The sequence below is a fragment of the Bactrocera neohumeralis genome, chromosome 4, assembly GCF_024586455.1.
Source record: "Bactrocera neohumeralis isolate Rockhampton chromosome 4, APGP_CSIRO_Bneo_wtdbg2-racon-allhic-juicebox.fasta_v2, whole genome shotgun sequence".
Lineage (NCBI taxonomy): Eukaryota > Metazoa > Arthropoda > Insecta > Diptera > Tephritidae > Bactrocera > Bactrocera neohumeralis.
Genome location: NC_065921.1, coordinates 75,247,496 through 75,275,329, shown reverse-complemented (window position 1 = coordinate 75,275,329; position 27,834 = coordinate 75,247,496). Strand labels below are relative to the sequence as shown.

General features: G+C 38.1%; 1 protein-coding gene across 3 annotated transcripts in view; it reads right to left on the bottom strand.

Annotated features, from left to right (window-relative positions):
• LOC126756675 (uncharacterized) overlaps window positions 1-27,834 on the bottom strand; it is a 382,720-nt gene that overhangs the window by 28,086 nt on the left and 326,800 nt on the right. For all 3 annotated transcript variants that reach the window (XR_007666623.1, XM_050469912.1, XM_050469914.1), the window contains exons 4-5: window positions 24,594-24,719; window positions 14,695-14,811 (exon numbers count right to left, since the gene is read on the bottom strand). Coding sequence is in view for 2 of the 3 variants with exons in the window: in XM_050469912.1 (XP_050325869.1) it covers window positions 14,695-14,811; window positions 24,594-24,719 (243 nt within the window). In the remaining variant the exon portion in view is untranslated. The remainder of the gene's footprint in view (window positions 1-14,694; window positions 14,812-24,593; window positions 24,720-27,834) is intronic.

The window sequence follows — 27,834 nt, the reverse complement described above, 5'->3', positions numbered from 1 at the left end:
AGGTTCGATTTCAGTAGCAGTGCCCTGTGTAGGTATTCTGTAAATAGTGTCTCTCTCATAATAAACATTTGTTCCCTGCACTCGCATTTTGTATATGTTTGCAATTTGCGAAATGTCCATCCTCGATCCGTATTTGATGCCTCGGTTAAAAGGACAGAAAGTCCTCCGCTAAGCCAAGAAGTTGTCTGACGTTACAAAAGTTCCTGTGTCCGGGAACCCAGATCGCGTTTAAAAATGAGCTTAGAGAGCTTGCGTGTTTTCTTTCCGTCCCTTTCCAAAATATAATGCTTTATGTATATTTCCGTGGTTTTCTAATAGAACCTCGCAGGCTTTTGAGTAGGCGTGTGAGTAGAGAGCTTGCGTGTTTTCTTTCCGCTCCCTTGCATATAATTTTGGCAATCCTTCATGCCCCTAAAACATTCCATCTCAGCCTGTTTGGCCTGCTGGGCCTTTGCAAAATAATTACAATTTTTTTCCTCTCAAGAATAACTAGATCTAGGAAAAACAAATACAAGCTAAAAAATGTTAAACACCTCTTTTTTGGCCGGAATATTTTATAATTCCGACAGCTTCAGCTTATGACGCCAGCCTTTTAATTGCTTAATTATCACCAGCTCATCAGCGTTGCCTTAGTTATGGTCGCTTCAAAGCATTACATATTTGACCCCCACTGACTTCGACCGCAGGCATGCAGAAACTTTTATTAGCCATATATACTTACATACAAATACACATATACACATACGTTTGTAATTATGAGTTCAATATATATCCGCTGGGTACATAGTTACTGCCTCTGCTGCTAATGACCAAGCTGGTGTTGAAATTGATACTTTGAACCGTTAAAGTTAGCGGGGGTTTTTCAAAGCATTTTTTTGCCCTCTTTTCAAACATGTTTGTTCGTTGCGCATCAAATGAGTCCAAACTCACATTAACTTTTGTGATGAGGGTACTTTAAGTTGCGTTAAATTGCAGGACAGTAAAAAGTTCAAAAGTCCGCGCGAAGAAGAAATGAAGAGAGACAAAACAACTTTAAGACTTAAATCGCGTTAAAAACGAAAGACTTTAGTTTTCATCCAGATTGTGGCATGTAAAGTTGTATGAGTTTCTTCACACAATTCTTGTCATCTGAGGAAAAGTTTAGATTCCGTAAATTTAAAACAAAATAGAAAGATCATTGGACGATGGAGTTTGTGCGGAGAAATACTGTACAGATTTAGGCATAAGACAACCGGCAACTTAGGACCACTGCAGTATATTTCAAGCTGAGGTCCTCGCTATTGCGAAAGCTGCTGAGCTGACCTCTAATGCACTTGCAGGCAATTCCAGAGTCAACATCTACGTAGACAGCCAAGCAGCAATCAAGGCAGTAACCTCATCGCATATCGACCAGAAGTGTGTTGGGAAGCAGGGCAACAGTGGAAGGTGTTGCCAGAAGTAAAGAACTTCACTTCTACTGGATGCCAGACAACAAAGACATTGAGAACAATGAAATAGTCGACGAGACTGCCAAAAATGGTGTGCGAATAACAACCGAAAAAGTGATTAACATTGGGAAAGCCATGAATTGTCTACTGAACTCCATCTGGTATCGCAAAGGCCAAAACTAATCTAATGCATGCTTTAGATTAAGTCAATCGTGTAGAGACGGTTTGGCTGTTGTGATGAATGGAGGAGAATGTGTTTTAGATGTTACTCCTAGTAAATATGACAAGTTGCGTCCTCAAAAATCTTTAGCATCACCGTGTGAGTGACAATGAGACAGTGTCCAGTTAGAACACCTATCATTGCCGTTATGGGAGCCTTGCTAAGTGTTAGCTGTTTAATTGATATTTTGCGTACCATTCTAGGACAGAAGATTTCCGCAACCCCTAAGTGCTGGTTGCTAACCAGCGCTTGTTGAGCCCGCGCGAAGCCAGTCAAGAGAGCACCAGAATGCACGAAGACAGGAGAACTCGTTTCCATACTTTTGGAATTTTTCTTGCTACCATTTATAATTTTCGACGATTTCGCTTCATCGAGGCATTCAGATGAGTTTAAAATGAAAGTAGCTTGGTGCTACTACTAGTGTGTTCAGGCTCTGCTGTTAAGCGAGCTCAAGCTTTGTATAGCAGCTTTGCTATCGGTAAAAATACATATCTCCTGAGAGCAGCCGCACTTCGGAAAAGTATATCTGCTGCGACCTTGAGCTTCGATCCATCCGTAAAAAGATCACTGCGGTTCTTCTACAGCAACTCTACCCCCACTTACTTATATATGTGCTTATGTTGGCCAAGTTGTCAGGGATGTAGTCGAGGATTTCGGAATACAGTTCAGTTTCCAGAAACTGATCGCAACCTTAGAAGCAATGCATCTGTCGGCTATGTCCATCATCATAAGTGAAGTCTTGTATGTAATAGCTCACTAATGTCATTGAGAGCCATTAGTTAAAGACTTTTAAGCTGCTTAGCGAGTGTGGCTTTGACGAGAGCTTCGAGGCAAACGCATTATAGAAGAGTGTCGATCTAACTACGATTTTGTAAATCCAAAGCCAAACTTTTTGTGAGAGACGTCATCGCGTCCCAATAGCTTCTTCTTTACCTCCTCTTCCTCAAGACTGGGCTTTCATGATAGCTGTATATCAAAGATGAGGCCGAAGTACTTCACCTTTTCGACAGAGTGAAGTCGAGAGCCCCCCACTCAGTGTAGGGATGCATCCGAGATTTTATACCTCCTGATTAATAAAAATAGCTCAGCTTTATTTGGATTGACAGCTAAGTTGCTTCTTACAGCCCAACTAGCTACCATATTGAGGTACCCTAATAAACGTTAACCAAGAATTTTCTTTTAAAAATGAGACTTACATCATCGGCGTGCAAAAGAGTATAGTCATGCTTCTGGATAAGCTGTTACAGTCGTACGGCTATGGACAGTTTCTGCTCTTGCGTTCTCGCTGTGCACCCTGGGAACGTGATTAACCCTTGCAGACTCTGGAATCACGGCTAATAGAAAGAAAGCTTTAGCGGAGCCACTCCGACACATTCGGTTCAAAGTTTAGCTGAAGTCTCATTGCAGTGTCTCATTGCCAGAGGTGCAGCTGCGTGCGGGCGTTGATCTTGAACAAAGCGACTCGCTATATAAATGTGTATTCAACTTGTTACTACTCGCCTAGCGAGGTTGTACGCTGGGTTTGGGATCCGCCACGTAGAAATCACAAACTCGGATGAAAGACCCCACTTTTGAGGACGACTACAGCAAACAAAATAAGGACTATGATTAAAGTACATGCGCCTGGAATGTACGGTCCCCAAATTGGGAAGATGTCGATATACAGCTGGTTGATGTCCTGGTAAAAGTAAAGGCTGACATTATCGATGACTCAAAAGTTCGATGAATGGGACAAGGATGGAGACATGTAAGTCCTTGTGACATTTACTATAGTAGCCATATAAATGAGCTCAAATTCGGCGTGCGATTAGTGGTGGAAGAAAGATTTAGTCGTCGGGTTCTGTCATGCACCCCGGTGGATGAACGTCTAGCCACAATCCGCATCACAGCGAAACTTTTCAACATATCGCTGATTTGCGTCCACATCCCGACTGAAGAGAAGGACAATGTGACCAAAGTTGTCTTCTATGAGCGGTTCAAGCGCACCTCTGAGAGCTGCCTCCACCACGATGTAAAAATTGTACTTGGTCGAAGAGTGACCTAATTTAAACTTGGCTTTCGATAGCAATATTGAGAGTTCTTAAATATCCCTCACATTACGTGAGCAACGCAGGCTCGTTCCACCAAGCTGCTAGTTCAAAACGAGGTCTCACCTATGTATATTCCATGAAAGCTGCTTATTACTTTAATGCTTTCATTTAGTAAAACTTTAAATGATATGTAAAGCTTATTTTACCGTTAATTAATTTTATAACAAACGCGCTGAGTATTTTTTGATTTAAGCATTTTTATTGTAATATTTTATGGTCATTATGCAAAATCAATCAATTTTTTGTTGATTTTTAATTAACCGTTTCATAACGGATTTTAATGCGTAGGTGCACAATTAATAAATTATGAGCAAAAGCAAGGAAAAGTTGAGTTACTACTCATTTCATTTCAACAGTTTTGGTTGGAAAGTCCTAAAGTCATTTGTGTGTCACATTATGAACTCTTGGTCCAGCAACCCACTACTTAAGTGGGTTTAAATTACTTTCTTGTTTTTTAAACTCTGAATAGAGTCAATTAAGTTTGTCATAAAGTTTGTAAAGCCCAGAAGAAGATGTTAGAGATACCAAAGCCATGGTACCAACTCGAAATAAATAGTTTAGATCGCATCACCATAGCAGATAGCTGCTTATATGGAAAGCTTTTTCATTTGGCAAGTTATTTGCATGAAATTTGGTACAAATTATTGGCAAAGGATTCACTATAAGTCTCCGAATATACTTTTCAGATTGTGCCACTATATCATGTACTACTTTGAGCCAAAAACGGTAAGACTTTGCTTATAATTCCAAATTTCTTAAATTAGTCTTCAAAATCTATGTCGTTCCCCTCAAGGTAATTCCCCTTGGCCTCAATACACTTCTACAACGTTTTTTCTAATTCTAAAACAAAGGCTTCGGGGAAACCGTTTTGAGTTCATTTCTATTCCTAAAATTGTCTTACCGGAATAAAAATAAACTCAAACGGTTTCCCCGGAACCTTTGTTTGAGTGTAGAAATCCACGCGTAGCTAAATCCGGTGAATACGATTATTGTGCCACGGTATTGGGTGAACATTTTTGTGAAAAGTTCACGAAGAATCCATGCAGTTTGCGAATTCATGAGTTGTCGGTCCACAATTCCGGTCTTTTTTTATGAATAGCTTCGCGCAAACAACACATAACAGCCAAATAAATTTCTTCGTTGACTGTTTGGCCGGTCGGAAGGAATTCGGAGTGCACCATATCTCGTTAATTGAAGAGAACTGTCAACGTAACTTTGATTTTTGACATGGTTTGACGTGGATTTTTCGGCTTCTGCTCACCTTTGCCACGATAATCGTCCGATTGATCGTCTGTTTACGGGGCGTATGAATAGGTCGAAGTACCCACGCTAGTAATAAAATGTTTCATCATATCCTGATAGTCGGAAAGCATTGTTTCATAGACGTTAAAGGAACGCTTTGTCCGAAAATTTTGTCTGATTTTAGAACCAATCGTACTTTCTTTTTCTTAGGCCCAAATTATCTTTCAAACTGTTCTTCACTGATCCTTCCGATATTCCGACTATGCCAGTAAGATCTCTGACCAATTCTTTTATTTTTGTGATATGTTGTTGGCCGTCTTGGACGTGGTTCGTCGTGAACGCGTTTTCAACCCTCTTTGAATGTTTTGTACTAATCAAAAACACTTGGTTTTCGTTCAAATTTTAAATTAAAAAGTCTTACTATCGTGCCCACGAAAAAATTGACCGTTTCAACAAGACTCAGCACCGTCTCACTAAGCGCGAGTGAACCAAGAATTGCTGAAAAACAACGTTCCGAACTTCATTACGACCACACAATGGCTCTCGAATTCACCAAATGCGAATCCAATTGATTATTCTCTCTAGGCCATTTTGGAGAGCAAGGTCCGAGGTAAAAATACACCAGTCTCGAGATGCTGAAGAAAGCCATTGTCCGTGAGTGGACCAAAATACCGGCAAGTCACATTCGAGCAGCTTGCGATTCGTTTTTTGACTGTCTCAAGGCCATAGTTAAGGCAAAAGGTGGTCATATCGAGCAAAAGTGAATTGGTCCTGAATTTATGATTATTTTTACACATTTTGTACTTTAAAATAAATAAAACTAATTTTCCAAACCCCAATTATTGCTTTTTTAATTGGTTATTCGAGTGCCGGACCCTGTATTACTTATTTTCCAAAGTAATTGGCTTCAGTGTGTTAGTTTTTGGCTCGACGTAAAAGGAACATATTTCGTTTTACATCTGTTCGCTACAATTTTATAGAATTAATAAACAGTTGCAAAGTTTGTTTTCTTATTCAATTTCTCTGCACATGTTGCAGCGCTCACAGCAAAAGCGATAATTTCTGGCCTTCCACCTGGTTTCAAAATACATACCTTTGCTTACTCCACAGCAATGAAATTTGAATTCGAATTGCCGATTTCACTGCGAGAGCTCGAATGAAAATTTTGGGTATTTTTAATAATTTTTGCCACTATTATGCCCTCATACACACACACACACACAATAATCGATAAAAAGGTTGCCAACCATCATGGCTTAAAGCGCACACGTGTGCTAGTTTCGCATATAAAATTTCATTTTTCCCGATGATGGCGGCAAGTCAGTGGCAAGAGCGAGGCAAAAATAATGCTGATATGAAAACATGTTGGCGAAATTATTCTACGGAATATCTATTTTTTGCCTTATAGACAACATTTTCTAAGAGAATACATATATGTATATGGTAAATATAAATCTATATGTGTTTGTATACCGGTTATATAACGTACATATATGAAATGCCCAAAAAAGCTTCTCCATAGACTCCATAATAAGAATCTCCATAATAGGCCGCCTAATGTCGCCAAGGAGGGTAAAGTATTTGTTCTCATAGCACCTTGAACTGGCAGCTGAGCCTATTTACTTTTACAAAGAAAGTTTCAAAGAAAAAACTTTAAAATCAACTGATAAGAAACAAGTAAGGAAGGGCTAAGTTCGGGTGTCACCGAACATTTTATACTCTCGCATGATAAAGTGATAATCAAGATTTCATTATCCGTCATTTACATATTTCTCAAATACCGTATTTGTGTAAAGTTTTATGCCGCTATCATCATTGGTTCCCAATGTATGTATATATTATACAGAGAAGGCATCAGATGGAATTCAAAATAGCGTTATATTGGAAGAAGGCGGGGTTGTTAATAGATTTCACCCATATTTCGTACATGTCCTCAGGGTGTTAAGAAAATATTATATACCGAATTTCATTGAAATCGGTTGAGTAGTTCCTGAGATATGGTTTTTGGTCCATAAGTGGGCGACGCCACGACCATTTTCAATTTTTAAAAAAAGGCCTGGGTGCAGCTTCCTTCTGCCATTTCTTCCGCAAAATTGAGTGTTTCTGACGTTTTTTGTTAATCGGTTAACGCGCTTTTAGTGATTTTCAACATAACCTTTGTATGGGAGGTGGGCGTGGTTATTATCCGATTTCTTCCATTTTTGAACTGTATATGGAAATGCCTGAAGGAAACTATTCTGTAGAGCTTGGTTGACATAGCTATAGTAGTTTCCGAGACACGTACGAAAAACATAGTAGGGGGCGGGGCCACGCCCACTTTTCCAAAAAAATTACGTCCAAATATGCCCCTCTCTAATGCGATCCTTTGTGCCAAATTTCACTTTAATATCTTTATTTATGGCTTAGTTATGACACTTTATAGGTTTTCGGTTTTCGCCATTTTGTGGGCGTGGCAGTAGGCCGATTTTGCCCATCTTCGAACTTCACCTTCTTATAGAGCCAAGAAATACGTGTACCAAGTTTCATCATGATATCTCAATTTTACAGGTTGCACGGACGGACAGACTTCCGGATTTCAACTCTACTCGTCACCCTGATCACTTTGGTAAAAATAACCCTATATCTGACTCTTTTAGTTTTAGGACTTACAAACAACCGTTATGTGAACAAAACTATAATACTCTCCTTAGTAACTTTGTTGCGAGAGTATAAAAACTTAGGATTCTCTAGTTTTCAAGTACCCCAAACAGGATAGTTGGCATTTTCATGGCCAAACTATCGTAATGTCATTGTGGTAAGTTGCTCTGAAAGCAGGAAGTGTTAAGATGATTTAACCCTCCTTCTTTCTTACAGCTGATGTACTTGTCATACGATAAGATATTTATTCTTACTTTATGTATCCCGATCGGAAAGTGTCCAGTTAGAACTCCTACAAATAATACAAATTGATAGGAGAACCTTGCTGAGGGCGAAGAGTTTCCTAGACCACTTACGATATTTATCCTGGGCCAGTAGACTAGCGCTTGGTGATTTCGTCTGAGGCACAATAACCCAGTACGTAACCGCAGGAACCCAAGAAGCTTCTACCCGTTCCCATTCTGAAGTTATTGAGACTGAATTGCCTGTTCTAGCAAGTTTATCAGCCTTGCAGTTTTCTGCAATATTGCTGTGACAAGGCACCTAAACCAGTCTAATCATAAAGTAACTATATGTTAGAGCTAAGGAGTCTACACATTTCTTCACTAGTCTTGAGCGCATAGCCAACCAACTCAAGGCTAATATCGTTGCCTTACTATCGGAGTGAATAGTATCTACTCTAAAAGGGCCTGAGCACCTGAGCAGAAAATCTACTGCAATTTTCATGGCAGTCACCTCTGCTTGAAAGACGCTGTAGTAGTCAGGAAGCCTAAACTGGAGTTGATGGATAGTTCCTGTTAGTATACTCTTCCACCAACCCTCCCAGTAAGCTTTGATTCACCGTCCATCTCCTCCAGCGAGTGCTTCCCCTCTGCCAAACACAAATGTACCTGAGCTGAGAAGCGACGGCCAGGACTAGGCTCGGCGACCGGGTACTCCAAGTATTTTGGAATTAAATCAAAGTGTGCGAGTACCGCAGAATGAGTTTGTCGTAGACGTGTAGATTCTCCCATCTGAGGGCAGCCTCTGCACCATATATCAGGACGGGAATATTGAGTGACTTATAGTTATACACTGTTATAGAAGATTGCTCGATTAAGCTCTGGAGCTCTGAAAGACAGAGCCATGCTTAGAAGTTTGCGCAAGTGAAGAAAGTTCTCTGAGCGCCATTCACTTGGGAGTGGCCAGAAACGTTTCTTTTACATATGGCTCAAGCAGCTCACGACTTCCGGTCTTAAAAAAAGTATCCTCTGGGTAACCAAAAACAGCCATCTGAAGCCAAGCTAAAGTGAGAAGGCGAATTATCTCTCTCCAGGGTTGTGCGCTGGGCTTGGCACCAGTCACGTAAAAAGCCGTACCAATAAAAAAAGAAAACAGCCTCGGATAACAGTTACTCCTTTTGATGAGCGCGTTGAAAACTCGCCATATTTTTCGGGAGTGCAGTCTTATTCAGCGTCGTCCTCCAAACATAAATACAGTAGAACGTTATGGACTTAACTATGGTGTCATAGAACCGAAGAACTACCTTTGGTGAGTGTTCCATCTTTTGCCATTGGCTTCTTCACCGCAGTACAGGGCAATCGATGCCTCGAGGTTGGGTTTCTACGAAAGCGCCCTGTCTAGGTTGAACTCTAGACACTTAACTCTGTCAGCAGGACGAATACGCGTTCCTCCCATTGATGGTAGACATGTCTCCGGTATTTCTATTTTCTGTTACATAAAAAAACAGTGCTGGATTTAATGAGAGGCCGTTTTGAGCAGCGCAGTTTTATATGATGCTAAGGTACATCTAAGCTAGCTCGAAGAAGTTATTCAGAAATTTCTCCTCAATCACGAGAGCTACGTCGTCCGCAGAGGCAATCCCCTGACACTTGACTTTCTGAGCCCTTTTTAGAAGATCATTAACAACCTTGTTCCGAGGAAGTGCCCAGAGAACTCCCCCTTGTGGTATTCAGTTGGGTTCAATTGATTCTGTTTAGGACATGCCAATTTAAAATCGCGAACTAAGAAATTCTGCAAATACCTCAGTCTCTCAGTTTTGGGTGGGTCTGAGCTTCAGCTGTGACCTTTGCCAGAGTCTCATGGCTTACTACATTTATATATACATACATATGGCCGTCTATATGCAAACGCTTCTATCTTTACATTCGCATATTGCAGTCATTGGCATTCCGGTTTGTAGTCGAAATTTATAGCCTCAGCGATACACCCATTTGCAGCTGCTTATATCGGCGTAAGGCTGAAAATTTTCCAAACGGAAATGCACAGAAAAGCAAGCAAAACAGCAAAATGTTTCTGAGAATGTGTGGGTGTTGGCGTGGGTAGGCGCGTACTTGTGCTCAAATGACTGATAAACAAATATTATATATGAATTTCTTAAGGACATATGTTTGTATGTGTGCAACAATAACACAATCTACACATGAACAGTTATGTCGCGCATACTCGTAAATAACATCTTCAGTTGTTTACGTTCTTCTTCAAATTTGATTTACTACGCCTTCTTATAATATTTTTATGGCGTTTCTTGCTTGCTGCCTTTCTTCAATACCGCATTTTGCCGCCAATTGCTTGCAATATTTTCAATTCAGTTTTTTTTTTGCTATATTATTATGCTTGCTCCCATTTTGCCTTATGCTATGCTGATATCATAAATATTTAAATAAATTATTGCAAGTTATGCTTGAATGTATAGGTGAGGGGAGATATACTGGAGAATTTTGTATCAAATTTGGTACATTGCAGTTCCTGGACATTTTTATGTACAGTTTATAACTGGTGATCCAAGTAGAGGTACTTTTTTCAATAGCCAAGTACTGAAACCGCTCGATCTTCCAAAGCGACATCGCTTCGCTCTATGGCCTATTGAAAAGTTCCAAGAAGATCTGAAGTTTTGTGCCTGACATTGTTCAGCTATGAGGCCCATTTGTGGCTCAATGGGTACGTAAGCAAACAAAAATGCCACATTTGGGACGAAGAGCAATCTGACGAGATTCAAGAGCTGCCATTTCATCCAGAAAAATCAACGGTTTGGTGCGGTTTTTGAGTCGGTGGAATCATCAGTCCATAATTCTTCGAAAATGATGCCAGTGAGAACGTTACCGTCAATGGCGACCGTTATCGCGCCATGATAACCGACAGAAATTGAAGCTCGTGATCTCGGCGAACGTGTCAGTCAATGGATTTATATGGATTTTGAAATTTCGCAAACATCTTTTTCTCTTCAAGAAGCTGCTCATTTGTCGGAACTGCCGATATCGGACCACTATAACATATAGCTGCCATACAAACCGAACGATCGGAATCAAGTTCTTGTATGGAAAACTTTCACATTTGAAAGATATATTCACGAAATTTGGTATAAATTATTTTCTAAGGCAAAAATGTAATCTCCGAAGAAATTTGTCAGATCGGTTGACTATAGCATATAGCTGCCATACAAACCGAACGATCGGAATCAAGTTCTTGTATGGAAAACTTTCGCATTTGAAAGATATATTCACGAAATTTGGTATAGATTATTTTCTAAGGCTACAATGTAATCTCCGAAGAAATTGTTCCGATCGGTTGACTATAGCATATAGCTGCCATACAAACCGAACGATCGGAATCAAGTTCTTGTATGGAAAACTTTCGCATTTGAAAGATATATTCACTATGTATCTTCACAAATGTAATCTCCGAAGAAATTGTTCCGATCGGTTGACTATAGCATATAGCTGCCATACAAACCGAACGATCGGAATCAAGTTCTTGTATGGAAAACTTTCGCATTTGACAAGATATATTCACGAAATTTGGTATAGATTATTTTTTAAGGCAACAATGTAATCTCCGAAGAAATTGTTCAGATCGGTTGACTATAGCATATAGCTGCCATACAAACCGAACGATCGGAATCAAGTTCTGGTATGGAAAACTTTCGCATTTGAAAGATATATTCACGAAATTTGGTATAGCTTTTTTTCTAAGTTAAAAATGTAATCTCCGAAGAAATTGTTCAGATCGGTTGACTATAGCATATAGCTGCCATACAAACCGAACGATCGGAATCAAGTTCTTGTATGGACAACTTTCACATTTGACAAGATATATTCACGAAATTTGGTATAAATTATTTTCTAAAGCAACAATGTAATCTCCGAAGAAATTGTTCAGATCGGTTAACTATAGCATATAGCTGCCATACAAACCGAACGATCGGAAAATAGTTCTTGTATGGAAAACTTTCGCATTTGACAAGATATATTCACGAAAATTGGTATAGATTATTTTTTAAGGCAAAAATGTAATCTCCGAAGAAATTGTTCAGATCGGTTGACTATAGCATATAGCTGCCATACAAACCGAACGATCGGAATTAAGTTCTTGTATGGAAAACTTTCGCATTTGACAAGATATATTCACGAAGTTTGGTATAGATTATTTTTTAAGGCAACAATGTAATCTCCAAAGAAATTGTTCAGATCGGTTGACTATAGCATATAGCTGCCATACAAACTGAAAGAACGGAATCAAGGGCTTGTATGGAAAACTTTCGCATTTGACGTGGTATCTTTACGAAATTTGACCTGAATCACTGCTTAAGGTAGTAACATAATCTCCGAAGAAATTGTTGAGATCGGTTGACTATAGCATATAGCTGCCATACAAACTGGACATATAGTTACTAAAAGAAATCCACCTGTGAAGAGTGTGTATATTAGCTTCGGTGCAGCCGAAGTAAACGTTTTTTCTTGTTAATACTGCGTTAAACAAAGTTTTAAGTATTTTCACACAAATCTTTGCTTTTTAAGTGATCTGACCCAATTCCCTGTAATAATCTTTTGTTTTACTTATTCTCTCTCTGCTGTATCTTCGCACGCATCAATCATGTTGGCTTGGTCATAGAGACAAATTTTTCACTCTTCCTTATTTGTTTTTTGCATTATCGGCTTTTTACTGCATCACTGCCACAGTTTTAAAAAACACTCACACTTTCTTCAATGTCCCACATTCAGCGTTTAGCTCGTTAAGTGTGTGCGCCTGCTGCTATGCTACGGCTTATTTACTCATTGCTATTGTCTTTAGCGCGCATTGTTTGTGCCACATTTTTTTACACTTTCTGCCCCCCTCTTCTATCACTTATTTGTAGTCATATATTTCTGCTGTCACACTAGCAGCCCGTTGGCTTCGCATATCTGCTTGCTGCTATCTGCCTCGCTTACCGCATACAACAGTTACTTGCGTGCTTTATCTTCATTTGCTAGGATTTAGTTTGTGCGCAATTTTTCCGCCTGCCAATCCGTCATCTTTTAGCGTGCATTTTTATCTCTTCTAGCACATCGCTTGCTGGCTTGTTGTTTTGTGTATGCGAGTGCGCGCCGGCTGCGTACACTTGACTGCGGTTATTATGCAATTAAAATATTAAATAGCGTGAGTTTTTAATGCTAGACACTTCAGCCACTTTCAAACTGCTGATACTTGCTTAAGAATTTCTTATTTCTTCTTCTTTATTTTTTTTTTTTTTGCGTTTTGGCGCTGCAGTTTATTTCCGCTCAGCTTGTGCTCAAAAACTTATTTTTTCGATTCTTTTTCTTCTATTTTTCGCTATCTATATCGCTTTATGGCTATTGCGCTTCGGTTTGTTGTTGCTGTAGTACTTTACGCAAGCTCTTACGCAGATTTTTAAGTACTTTTCACATTGTTTATTACGCGTTTTCTTAAGCTTGGCGCATACCAGCTGGCTACATGGTTGTTAAGGCGCCGTAAAGTAGACTTTACTTAGGTGATTTTCATTCATGCTCGCGTTGAGTACGCTAGCAGATTTGTTTTGTCATAGATTTTTTAATTTTCATTTTGTTAGCATAGCCGACCGTTCATACGATAATCTAAGTCATCGGTTGTCCACCAGGAGGCAGCACCCGCCCCAAATAATGGTTTGGGCCGCTGTCACCGCAGATGGGCGCTCTCCAATTGTTTTCATCGAGCCTGGCGTCAAAGTAAATGTGACATATTATCGGGAAAGTGTTCTGGAGGCTGCTCTGAAGCCGTGGGCAAATAAACATTTCGGTCGCAAACCATGGACGTTTCAACAAGACTCAGCACCGTCTCACAAAGCGCGAGTGAACCAAGAATGGCTGAAAAACAACGTTCCGAACTTCATTACGACCACACAATGGCTCTCGAATTCACCAGATACGAATCCAATGGATTATTCTCTCTGGGCCATTTTGGAGAGCAAAGTTCGAAGTAAAAAATACACCAGTCTCGAAATGCTGAAGGAAGCCATTGTCCGTGAGTGAGCCAAAATACCGGCAAGTCACATTCGGGCAGCTTGCGATTCGTTTTTTGACCGTCTCAAGGCCATAGTTAAGGCAAAAGGTGGTCATATCGAGCAAAAGTGAATTGGTCCTGAATTTATGATTATTTTCACACATTTTGTACTTTAAAATAAATAAAAATAGTTTTCCAAACCGAATTTATGGCTTTTTGGTTTGGCTGTGGTTAATTGGTTACACTTCGAGTGCCGGACCCTGTATATATTCTATATTCCATACTCTATAATCTATAATCTGTAACCTATAATCTATAACCTATACTTTATACTCTATACTCTGCACTCTACACTCTTAACTCTATACTCAAAAGACTTTGTACACAACATTTTATATTCTACTCTCTGTACTGCTTACATTTATAATCGCAGTATATTCTTCATATTCTGTACGCTTTTTAGTTTTACATCAAATATTTAATATGAAATTAGGAATTGCTTTGAGAGAGCATGAAAGAAATTCCATTCACTGAAGTGGTATGTATGAGCTTTTATGGGAATGCATGGAAAGCTGTTGGTTTGAGAGCGACATCCAAGCACATTATATTCACCTAAGGCTACTGTTTGTTAATAATACATTCTCTTACAGTTTAAATCATTTGTAAAGTAGGTGGAATTAACCAACCAACTCGAATTATAGATTTGTACAAATTAGTCTTCTTTCTTTCGAAATAACTTAGAAGTACAGTTATAATTAGTAAAGAAGTCTCTTTTTAGCATGCTCTCAGTTGAATTCTGTTGTGGTAATTTAGCATTTCTTACCTTTTTGCTGGAGTGCTGATAGTATTTTCGCGGATGCAATGCACACATGTACCGATCGACGGCCATGCAGACCAATATAACGGCACTTTGTTGGGAAAGCGCACCGCGTAGCAAAGCCTGAAAGCAAATATGCAGTGATTAATATGTGTTTATATAAAACTGATAATTTATAGATGTACTTGTATGTATTACGCGGAAAGTGTGTTAGACATTAAATATTTTCGGTAAAGTGGGAAAAAGTGTTTAAACGGAAAATTGAACCGAAGTCGAGTGGAAAAAATTAAGTAATATCAGCGAAAAGAGAGTAGTTTTCAATTATTTTTTAAATATTTTTTCTTTACTATATACTCTATTACAGAGGTTAAATCTAGCAGGCAGCAATATTTATCTGTACTCAGACATCAAGAGAAATCTTTCTAGAGAGAAACCGGGAATAAAGAAAAGGTAATCACAGCGGCTGAAGTCTGTTTTGAAACAGAACTGAAATAGTGCTAACAAAGTAGAAACAAAAATTTTTCGCCACAAATTTATTTATTCGTTAACTAATATAATCGATTTGTTTTAAAGCGTTAAGAACTTTTCAGTTGAGCTATTGTATGCTTTAAAAGCAATTTCTTTTTACTGCTGGATTAACACGATCATCAGTGACTACAGAATTGATTTTTATTTAGCAAAAATTAGTTCTATGCGATAAATATTTTGCACAAAAGTTAATTTCATATTGTTTATCCGATTCGCTGTGTGATTTAGACATGCAAAAGCAAATACATATTATATTATAAAATTGAGATTACTCATACGCAATGGGCGTCCCAACGCGCCAGGTACGTTTGATTGTCTTAATAACTCTAAACATGTTTTAGTTATGGACTGTATAAAATTTTTTAATTTGATTTAAAGGGAAAAAATTAAGTTAGACAGTTAAAGACATCAATATGTTTACTTTATTTACAAGAAAAATCGATATTTTATATCATAAATAAAGGGGGAAATATTTAAGTTTAAGTTTGATAGTTAAAAATCGATTTCTTAAATCATGAATTATTAGAGAGGTTAATGAAATAAATTTTGCTAAAAGTTCTAGTGATAAGCTCATGTAAAATTCGCTGGCAGACATTTCAAAAAATACTTAAATCTCGATAGTTTTTTTTCATAAGTAAGGAGAAGCGTTATATGACTTGGCTTAAAAATGGATTTTTTTAGATATCAAAAATAGTTAATGCAATTATTAAAAACTATATTATCAAAAATTTTAACACTATGTTCCAAGTTGAAAATAAGGTTAGATAGAAAATAAATTAAAACGATTAAAAATCGGCAAAAAACGAAAAAAATATTCCATGTCATAAATAATTCATAATGGGTTGTCAAAAAAGTCTTGCGGTATTGTTATTGAATTTTTTTTTTTAATTGAAATTGAAATGAATTTTTGATGACTCATGCCCAGCTCTTGACCGATGCTACGACTGCTACTATGCCGGTCTCTTTCGACCAATTCAGCGATTTTATCGCAATTTTCGACGACAGGCCTTCCGGAGCATGGCGCATCTTCGACCACCTCTACACCAGAACGAAAACGTTGAAACCATCGTTGTGCGGTGGAAATGGAAACTGTATCGGGTCCATAAACTGCACAAATTTTATTGGCGGCTTGAGATGAATTTTTGCCTTTATCGTAGTAGTACTGTAAAATATGCCGTATTTTCTCTTTATTTTGCTCCATGTTTGCGACGCTATAACTCACGAACGACGCTATAACTCACGAAGAAACGACAATCAATCAAACACGTGTTAGCGCGTGAAATGAGCTTTCCAAAAAGGTATAGCATGACCCGATGCGACGAATAAAACTAGAACTACGCGCTTTCACCGCCAACTAGCGAAAATACCGCAAGACTTTTTTGACAACCTCTTATATTAATATTAGACAGTCAAAACCTTGGTATTAATCGGTTAAAATGGATTATTTTTAATTTAATAATAAGAGCACAGTTAAAAAATCCATAAAAACATAAAAATATCGGGAAAAATCTATTATTTTTAGACTCAAATTCTTACAAATGTATTAAAAATATTTTCTCACAATATTAATAATTTTGTTATAAGTCATGAGAGTGGGTAGCTTTGTTCAGGGGCCAAGTCAGCTAGTTACTTTCGAGCTTGGTTATTAGCTAAGTTGAAAAGTTTGTATATCGAAGTTGTTTAAAATAATTTTTTTATTGACAAAAATGTAATGCAAAAAATTCAAGAGTCGTACTTTTTTGTGAAGGCCTTGCAAAAATCTACCTTGCTAATTTGTTGCCCTGAACAGGCAGTAATAAGTTTGCCACGAAATTTATAACACCCTGAAGGATACCTGAAGATCTTATAAAGAATATAGTACGAAAATGAACAGCATGACAAGAAGAAACGATTTAGTCATGCTCGTCCTTTAGACTGTTGTTATAAACATGTGCCAAAAAAGTACGCGGAATTTGTAAATAAAACACAAAATACGTAATAATTCATCAATATTTATTTTGCCGCCTTCAAAGTAAACTCCAAAAGATGTAATACACTTATGCCAACGATTTTTCCGGTTCTCGAAACACTTTTCATAAGCACACTTTCGGTTAAACTTCAGCTCCTTTTCAGCGAATTTTGTTTTACCTCTTCGATCAACTGAAAACGGGTTTTACGGAGCGGCAATTTCAGTTTGGGGAAGTAGCCAAAATCACACGGAGCCAAATCCGATGAATACGCTGGTTGGTCGATGATATTCATTGCGTTTTTGGCTTTAAATTTGGTCACAATCGTGGAAGGATGCGATGGTGCATTATAATCGTGTAAAATCTATGAATTATTCTTTTACAAGTCCGGCCGTTTTTGTTGGTTATTCTCACGTAAAGGTCTCAATACAGCCAAATGGAATTCTCTGTTGTCCGTCTTTCCCTGCGGAATGAATTTATGTTGCAGCAAACTACGAATATCGAAAAAAACAATAAACATTGCTTTGATTTTAGAGCAGCTTTGGCGTGGCTTTTTGTGTTTTTGGTTTCTTAACGTTTTTCCCCTTCCATTCTGATTATTGTTGACTTGTTTATATGTCAAACTCATAAACCCATGTCTCATCAGCAGTTTTAATCCTCTCCATTAATGTGTTATTCAAATTCGCATAATCAAGCATGTCCAATACAACCTATTTACAGTACTCTTTTTGAAAAAAATTAATTTTTATCCGGACGAGTAGAGCAAGAACGCGTTTCATATATAAAATATTAACCAGAATCAATCAAGCGTACTCGCGAGAGATGTCAAACTCTTTTGCCATCTCTCTAAAACTTGCCAGATGATTTTCAAGCATCTTATCCATCACTTATCCATATTTTCAACAGTTGAAGAGGTCGAAGGTCGCCTTCAACGCTACCAATATACATTATTTTGAAATATCATTCACCCGCAGAATTTAAATTACAATTTCGTGGTACTTTTTTGTCACAATTTATACTATTTTGTAATACCACGCGATTCCTCCTATGTAAATTTGCATAATTTTCGGCATGCAGGAAGCAGAAATTCATCAAGTGTTTGCTTTGTATACACAGCGAAGTTAAATTTGGCGCAAGACTACAGCTATAATTGTCGCATATATGCTGGTTTGTGTATTTGCATTTGAAAATGCAACTCTTTGACTGCAATAACTAGCATTTAACTGCAATTGTAGAGGCATATGCACACCTCTACGCCTGCAACACAATACATCGCCTTTGTGTATGCTTGTGTGTGTTTGGTGGCGCCCACTTCGTTGAATTAATAGTTGGCACCACAAAAGTAGCGCGTAATTATAACCTTGAGGTGGGCGGAAATTTGTTGATTAATTCGTTTGAAATTGCGTTTGCGAGTCGCTGGGGAATATGCTAACACAAAAGCAAATAATTTCGTGTTCACTCATACGCCGTGGGTGACACGAAGCGGCACGCACATTTAATTGCGTTAATTTGCCTAAACATGTAATTTAATTGCGCACTCTATAATAGCGTCAAAATTCACTTACCGGCGAAGCAATCTTAATTACTGTGAGTCTTATTAAGTGAAATAATTGTGTCATCAAACTATTTGTAAAAATTAATTTCTATGTCTCCGGAGTAATACATTGGAAATAATTAATACTGCGGAATCAAGTCAGAAAAATTCAATAAATCGCGCATTTTACTAACAATACTATTTCCAAGGATATAGGATAGGTCAATCCCGCGCACTCCATCTAGAATCACGTTAAATGACCTGCGGCCACGGTCTATGACATGAATAATGAAAAAAAACCGAAAGAGTTCTGGAGTAAAGTAAGTCGAAGCTGACTTTGACATCAGAGAGTATCACGCGTGGATCAATGCCTGGGTTGATGGAGTCATTTTATATAAAAGGCAACAAAACATCCCATTAGCATGTAAAGCCAGTCAGCAGCAGCCTGCCGGCTGGATGCGTACATAGGGCGGAGGTGAGCGGCTTATATTTATTTTAAAGTTTGTTTAAGAAAACCTCTACAAGTTACAATAAAAAAGTTTTATTGAAGTATTTTCCATTTGAAGCTATAAAATTTTCCTATCTTCTTGCTGATTTGCGAATCCAATCTCCAAACAACTGCGCCGGCTTGGCTGCCAAGCATGGCGAAAGCCAATTTTCGATACCCTCTTCTGATGTGACAGATATCCTAGTGAGGACATTATGTATCGTTCGGAATAGATGGCAGTCAGAAGGACCAAAGAAAAAAAATTCAACTCCAATGCCACTGGTTTCCATAACCAGGGTCAATATACAGGTACACTCGAAGTGTAACCAATTAAAAAAGGCATAAATTCGGTTTGGGAAATTATTTTTATTTATTTTAAAGCACAAAATGTGTGAAAATAATCACAAATCCAGGACAAATTCACTTTTGCCCGATATGACCACCTTTTGCCTTAACTATGGCCTTGAGGTGGTCAAAAAGCGAATCGCAAGCTGCCCGAATGTGACTTGCCGGTATTTTGACCCACTCACGGACAATGGCTTTCCTCAGCATCTCGAGACTGAGGTATTTTTTACTCTTTACCTTGCTCTCCAAAATAGCCGAGAGAGATTAATCCATTGGATTCGCGTCTGGTGAATTCGAGGGCCATTGTGTGATCGTAATGAAGTTCGGAACGTTGTTTTTCAGCCATTCTTGGTTCACTCGCGCGTTGTGAGACGGTGCTGAGTCTTGTGAAACGTCCATGGTTTGCGAGCGAAATGTTTGTTTGCCCACGGCTTCAAAGCAGAAGACTTTCCCGATAATATGTCGCATTAGCATAGACGCCAGGCTCGATGAAAACAATTGGAGAGCGCCACAGCGCAGTCACCGTAGCTGCGGCCCAAACCATTATTTGTGGCGGGTGCTGCCTCCTCCTGGTGGCCAACCGATGACTAAGATTCTTGTATGAACGGTGGGTCAAGTAAACCCTATCGTTTTGAGAGTTTACGAATTGCTCAATTGGAAAAATTGTTTCGTCAGAAAACACAATGTTCGGAATTTGACCGCTTTCGGCCAAGCGAAGCAACTGCTTCGCTCTCTCAAGTCTTACTTGTTGCGGTATGAGTTTATGGACCTTTTGGAACTTGTAAGGCTTCACCTTGAGCTCATTTTTCAATATGCGTCGGATGCTGCGGTCGAATATTTTCAGTTCTTTAGCCATTTGATTGGCACTTCGTCGTGGATTTCACTCAAGTCGCTTCTTCACTTTCCGAACCATCTCACGTGACGTTGCAGTCTTTTGATGACCACCTCCATGGCGTTTTGCGATGCTACCAGTATCATTGTAACGAGAGATGGTGCGATAAACAAAAACTTTATTCAAATTAAGGTGTTTGAGCTCACGAACAATTGCTGGCTGTAATTTTCCAGCTAAATATAAAGCCATTACTTTTGAATTCCATCGCTGATCACTTTTTTTGCTTTCACTTTTGGCAAAACGCTTTGTTACACTTGTGAACAATACTCCGAACTGTCATTCGGCAAATTTATAAACAGCTGATTCTAGGGCGACAGCTGCGCGAACGGTGTGAAGTTGGTTACACTTCGAAAGCCGGACCATGTAGTATTTGATTGGCCTTGTAACATAAGGCCAAGCGTAGTCAGGTCAGAAATGAATCGCCTCTGTCTGGTTATAAATTCTGAGTCTCTGGAGGCAATCGCTCGCTTCAATTTGTTGATTTGTTGTCAGTTGCGTTCCCCATTAGTGGTTTCTCCCAATTTTAGAAGCTTATAATACTTCACGCCTTTGTGATCCCGCCAAATACAGAGTATTACCATGGCATCTGGTATATTCAGCTTTGTCGATGATTTCGCTGATTGGCCAGGTTTCATACAAGATTTTTTGTGTTTAAAGTTATCATAGTAAATAATTGTTCATTGCCAGCCATAATCTGATACAAAAACCACTACTTTTTGTTGCATTCAAGCAGCATTTTTGACAAACAAAATCGTCGTTAAAAGGCTCTAGGCATCGAGTCCGGCATAGAAGCAGAAAAGGGCGTATACATACATATATGGTTTAGTTTAAATTAAAAAGTGGTGGTAACCCCACCACTAAAAGTCTCAAAATATACAGCGCACTAAACACTGAAGCTATATCAATAAAACTTCATCAGAAGATATTCTTCCAGCACCAATCAGACAGTGTAAAGTAGGGTTAAAGAGGATGATAACCACGCCCACTCCCCATATAACGGTTACGTCGAAAAATCTACTAATCTAGAAACATTTAATCAACATCATCAAGAAAGATGGTACTTAAAGGCATCATAGGAATCGTTGTAAAAGTTGTACAATGGGCGTGGCACCGTCCAACTTTGGGCAAAATTCCACATCACAGGAATACTCGATTCGAATTTCAACTGAATTAAGTACTTAATAATGTGCCTTAATACCTTAAATGGCTTTGAATATGGTCAATACTAAACACAGAGCGACGAAATTTTTTATTAATATTTTTTGTATAAACATTAGATTTTTAATCCTTTTAGAAAAAAATATTATTATTAATTCAGACGATGGTATTATACATTTTTATTTTTATTTTATAATTTCATTTTTAATACATATATATTTAATATAGAAAGGGCTGTAGAATATAAGGAATATGCTCTTGGAGCATTCTTGGTCATTTCTGGAGCATTCAACAACGCCTCTACGGAATCTATTCAGAACAGTATGCAGTCAATAGATGTTAATCCCATTATACAACGCTGTATCAGAAGCCTCTTGATCTCTGAAGTATAAGAGCAGTATGGAGTAAGGCTAGAATGACCAAGGAAGCCTATAGAGGTACTCCGCAAAGTGTAAAGCTATGTCCGCTTCTCTGGACATTACTGATTTATAAACTGTTTGGACGGCAAAACCCCTAAGATCGGACTGGTGGGTCTCTACAGACCACTAGCAGTATTATGACCACCACCACAGTCCCGAGTTGGACATAGCAAGCGGGTCTGGGGTTGAATCTAGAGAAAACGGTTCTGCTTGTGTTTATAAGAAAGCCCACAATACCTCTATGGAAGTTCCCTTCTATGCATGTGACGCAACTCTTTCAAGGGCCGCAGCAAGTACCTTGGTGTAGTATTGGACAGCAAACTGCTGTGGAAGCACAATGTGAAAGAAATATTGAGGAAGGCCAGCAATGCTTTATATGCGTGTAGGCAGATGCTCGGCATAACCCAGGTTCAAAATTATACATTCATCATAAGTCATATGTATTTGCAAAGAAAAGGACTTTGAGTTCCAAGTGTAAAATTTTATAGTTTCACCCCACAATTCTACTCTGGATCCGCGCCTGATTGCAGATATGTATATATACATATATATGTACATATAAATGAGCGTTCATTTAATTTCCGAACTCTAAAAACTCAATAGCATGTTGTTCGATCATTTATTATTGCAAGCAAAATTTATTACTTGCAACACTGTGGCAACGCAAGCAAGCAGCTAAATTTTAACAAAACAAATTTTCACGCACAATGCTTTACTGGAAAACTAACAACAACAACAAGAACAACAAAGTAATCTCTGTTTCTTTCCACTTAACTTCCACTTAATCGATTACACAGATTTCTAAGACAGGAAAGAAAAGAAAACAAGAAAACTCTTAACTTTTGCTGCGGGGAAGCCAGAATACCTTTCACAAATGAAGTACAAAATAATTTATGGCAGATTTTGTGAAGATATCTTATCAAATGGCATAGTTTTTCATATAAAAACTCAACTTTGATCGTTCAGTTTGTATGGCAGCTATATGTTATATTGATCCGATCCAAGAAATTTTTTCAGATATGGTAGCATAATTTTAGAAAATAAGCTGTGCTGAATTTCGTGTAGATATCTCTTGAAATAGTAAAGCTTTTCTTATAAGAACTTAATTTTGATCGTTCAGTTTGTATGGCAGCTATAAGCTATAGTGATCTGATCTGAACGTTTTTTCCAGATATGGTAGCAATACTTTCGAAAATAAGCTGTGCCAAATTTAGTAGAGATATATCATCAAATAGGGTCGTTTTTCATATAAAAACTCTACTCTGATCGTTCAGTTTGTATGACAGCTATATGCTAGAGTAATCCGATCTAAATAATTTTTTCAGATATGGTAGCATTGTCTTAAAAAGTAAGCTGTGCAAAATTTCGTGGAGATATCTCAGCAAATAGCATAGTTTTTCATATAAGAACTTAATTTTGGTCTTCAGTTTGTATGACAGCTATATGCTAGAGTGATCCGATCTAAATAATTTCTTAGGAGATGGTAGCATAATTTTAGAAAATAAGCTGTGCCAAATTTTGTGAAGATACCTAATCAAATAGAAGAGTTTTTCATATAAGAAGTTAATTTCGATCATTCAGTTTGTATGGCAGCTATATGCCAGAGTGAACCGATATCAATGGTTATGATATATGAGAAGCTGCTTGGACAGAAAATACTGTTTGCAAAGTTTCAGAGCGATATCATAAGAGAGGGTACTTAGCATACATACCGACGGACTAGGCTAAATTGACTCAGCTTGAATAGTTGATCATTATATACATATGTATGTATATGTGTTTATCATATATATATTTATAAAGTCTCCATTGCTTCATTTTGGTTCCTAAAAACAACCTGACAAACTCAGTTTATCCTGTTCGGGGTATAAATATAAACAAACCCGAAAATAGAACACTCAGCACAACACGCCGCCGCAAAATGCTTTTCTCCAGGAATTTCGAGCAATTTGGCAGCTGTGCAAATTTGTAGAGAAAGTGAAAAACTATTTTCGCACAGCACTGCACTTTTCGAATTTCACTGACGCACCAACACACACATATTCACCTACATGCATTCACACTAACACAAGCGCACCCTCGCTCCTCGGTCACTATCAATTCTTGGCCGACAGACAGCGCACGAAAATGCCGTTATTTGTATGTATTTTGTTTGGCATTATCAGCCACTTAAGTCGCCTCAAAGTTTTCTTGCATTTTGTTGTTGTTGTTTTACTATTATACATAGTTGTTGCTATTATATATGTTTGTTGCTGCCGCTTTCGCCGCAATGCCCACTCTACTTAGAACGGCATGTACTACACGTGTAGCAACAACTCACAATAACAACAACAACAACAAAACATGCAACTGCACATAAATGAATAAATAAATAAATGCTTGTAAGCTCGCACAGTTTATCTTTTAATGCTTGTCTTGGTGTTGTTGTTGTTAGTGTTGTTATTGCTGTTGTTGGTATTATTTTTGGTGTTGTATGGTGTTTGTGTGTGCGTCTTCAGTTTAATTTTTCAACATCTACTTGTGCTTCTTCTTCTTCTTCGTCTACTACTTTTTTCTTGTTTTGTATACTTCATGTTGCTCATACGCCAACGCTTACCTGTATTTGGCAAAATATCTCGCCGTACGGCCAACAATGGAAGAGCGCTGGCAACAGTCCAAACGGTGTGATAAGCAGTCCAATGGTGAGGTCATTTAAAGCCAGAGAGGTGAGCAGATAACGCGGCTGCAAGTGGAGAAGAACAAAACACAGGAAAAGTTAGTGAGCACGTGTGTATGTGTATGTATGTATATTTATATTGCCATGAGTATAACAGCAGCGACAGCACAATGCTGGTAAATGAGAAAATCGATGAATTTCATGAAAAAATATTTTTCAAATATATTTTGTAACATGAAGTGGTTGTTGTTGTAATGAAATTGAAATACTAAATATAACTATCAAGCAAGAAAAAGTCATTCATTTCATTGAAGATAGAATACCTTTCAAATAGTTTGTATGACAGCTATATGCTATAGTAAGCCGATCTCAACAATTCTTTCGGAGCTTGTACCGTTGCTTTGGAGATTTTTCTGTGCAAAATTTCATGAAGATATCTCATCAAATAAAAACGCTTTCCATACAAGGATTTAATTTTGATCGTTCAGTTTGTATGGCAGCTATGTATTATAGTAAGCCGATCTCAAGATTTTTTTCGGGGATTGTATTATTGCTTCAAAGATTTATTTGTGCCAAATTTCGGGAAGATATCTCATCAATTAAAAAAAGCTTTCCATACAGAGTCTTAGTTTTGATCGTTCAGTTTGTATGGCAGCTATACGATATAGTAGTGCGATCTGAAAAATTTCTACAGAGACTACATCGTTGCTTTGGATATGTACCTGTGTCAAATTTCATAAAGATATCTCTTCAATTAAAAAAGCTTTCCATGCAGGGACTTAATTTTGATCGTTCAGTTTGTATGGCAGCTATACGCTATAGTAGTGCGATCTGAACAATTTCTACAGATATTATATTGCTCCTTTGAAGATTTATCTGTGCCAAATTTCGGGAAGATATCACATCAATGAAAAAAATTTTCCATACAAGGACTTAATTTTAATCGTTCAATTTGTACGGCAGCTATATGTTATAGTTATCCAATCAAGACTTTTCCGACATCTGAGCAGCTACTTGGCAAGCAAAGGACTAGTGTAAAATTTCAACTCCATATCTCAAAAACTGTTAGAAATATATATGTTTATATGTATACTTTGTGGGGTCTCGGACGTTTACTGCTGCTTGTTTAAAACTCCGAGCCACAGTTAATATATCCTGTTCAGTGTATAATATTTTCTATATTAATTCACTATTTATATGTGTATTCGTCGATCACATAGAACAATATTTATGCAGATTATCGTTAATTTTAATATTTTCGCTACGGCGGTCTTGTTTTCAGCGAAATATTTTGTGCTATAGCTTTTGTTATTGTTGTTATTGTAGCTATTATTTTCTATTTTTGTAATATACATGCTCCTAATAGCTTTGTGCAGTGTCTCTGAATTTATTACTATTTGTTTCTGTCCAAGTTTTTGTCTCTTATGGTTACGTAGATCATGCCGTCATTGGAACGGGTCCGTGAACGAGTCCGTGAAGCGAAGGAAAAAATATTGAATGATCTAATTGATTGCTTGAAAGTCTAATTCTGGATAAGATCTCCCATACAGGAATACATAAATAGTAGATCTTCTTAAGGATATCAGACATGATTAAGAAGCTGAGTTTCGAAATGTTTTAGATTAAATCAGTGACGGCACCAGCATTTTTTTTGGAGAGGGGAAGGGCTTAGTGGGTATCTTGCTTTCCAAAACATTTTTGATATTCATGTGACTTTGTAAACTCTTTCCAACCAACATATTTTTAATATTCATGCTATTTGGTAAATTTTTTAGAATTTGAGTTAAAATATCTGATTTTATTAGGGGGTTGTTTGCCACCCAGAACCCCTTGTGGATGCGTCACTGGATTGTAACTAGAATGATGTCGATATCAAGCTTTACTTAGTACTTAAAGCTATTCCATTTAAAGTAATCTCATATGGGAATACAAACGGTTTACGTGAAAACTGTGTCCGTCGGAATTAATATAATAAAGAGTTCTCAGAGAAAGGCTGAGTTCAGGCAGCTATGTAGGTTAGCTGCGAATAGTAATACACAGCGCCCGACCAAGAACCGCAGGAGAAGAGGTCTTAGTACAAAACGTCTCATGCGCCCAAGAACCTGCGGCGAACAGGTGAAAAGATGCCGTCACTGAGGTTGTACGGAGGAAGAACCAACCCACGTGAGGGAGGCAATAAGGCGACGAGGGAACAATACAACGGGCAGCACCAAAAGTGCACAGACGTCGATGAAAACCCTGGGCAAGCGCCCATCAGAATCGAGGTCAGTAAGATTCTGATTATGGAGTACTAGAAATCCTGAACGGATTAGTTTGACAAAGGGCTGGTGAGGGCAGTATTCTATCATGGGCTGGCAGGCTAATACTGTTCTCACCTCGGTCTCATTAAAACCATGGCAGGTCTTCACATAAGTTCAATGCACGTCGCCTTAGTTTTTTGGCCGTACAGGTTCAGTTGAGATGAGCATAATGACTTGTGTCAACTCGGGCATGGCCTCCCTGCTTGCATAGATAACCACGGGGCTCATAAAGGGTAACTGTTACAACGTGCGGATATATAACAGATTGAAGCGGAGACTCATTACAACAATAATGAATACACCGCAGCAAGAACAAAAACACCTACAGAAGAAACAACTGAAAGAACAACAGAATAAAAATGGCCAAGACGAGTAATACGGGACCGTTTCCTTAGAATTAATAGGATACTTAGATCCTCTACACTCACCATCACTCCAAAACAACTCGACAAAACTAGAGAAAATATACTCAAGGGAAATTCCGGGCACGCAAGCGCCACCAGCAAAACAAAGAGAAGGGAAAAGTACCACAGTTGCCACCAAAGAAGGACCACAAAACTCTTTGAAACAAGAATACATTACTCAAATGAGAAATTAGAAAAATGGAAAGCCATTATTCAAACCCAAACCAAAGTAAATGGTAAATGACTACAAATGTCGACTATAAATGACCTAATTTTATAGGCTTTTGAACAAAGCGAGAGAAATACAGAGCTTTACAACTCTATGAAGAAGTGAGAGATCTTTGATTCAAGCAAAACTCTAATAGAGTATAAAGTAATCTAAGCAGAGGTACTTTTTCCAATAGTCAAGGTTTCCTAAAAGTTGAGCATATCTTAAAGGTACAAGAGAATGTATGTTTATCATATTGCCATAAGGAC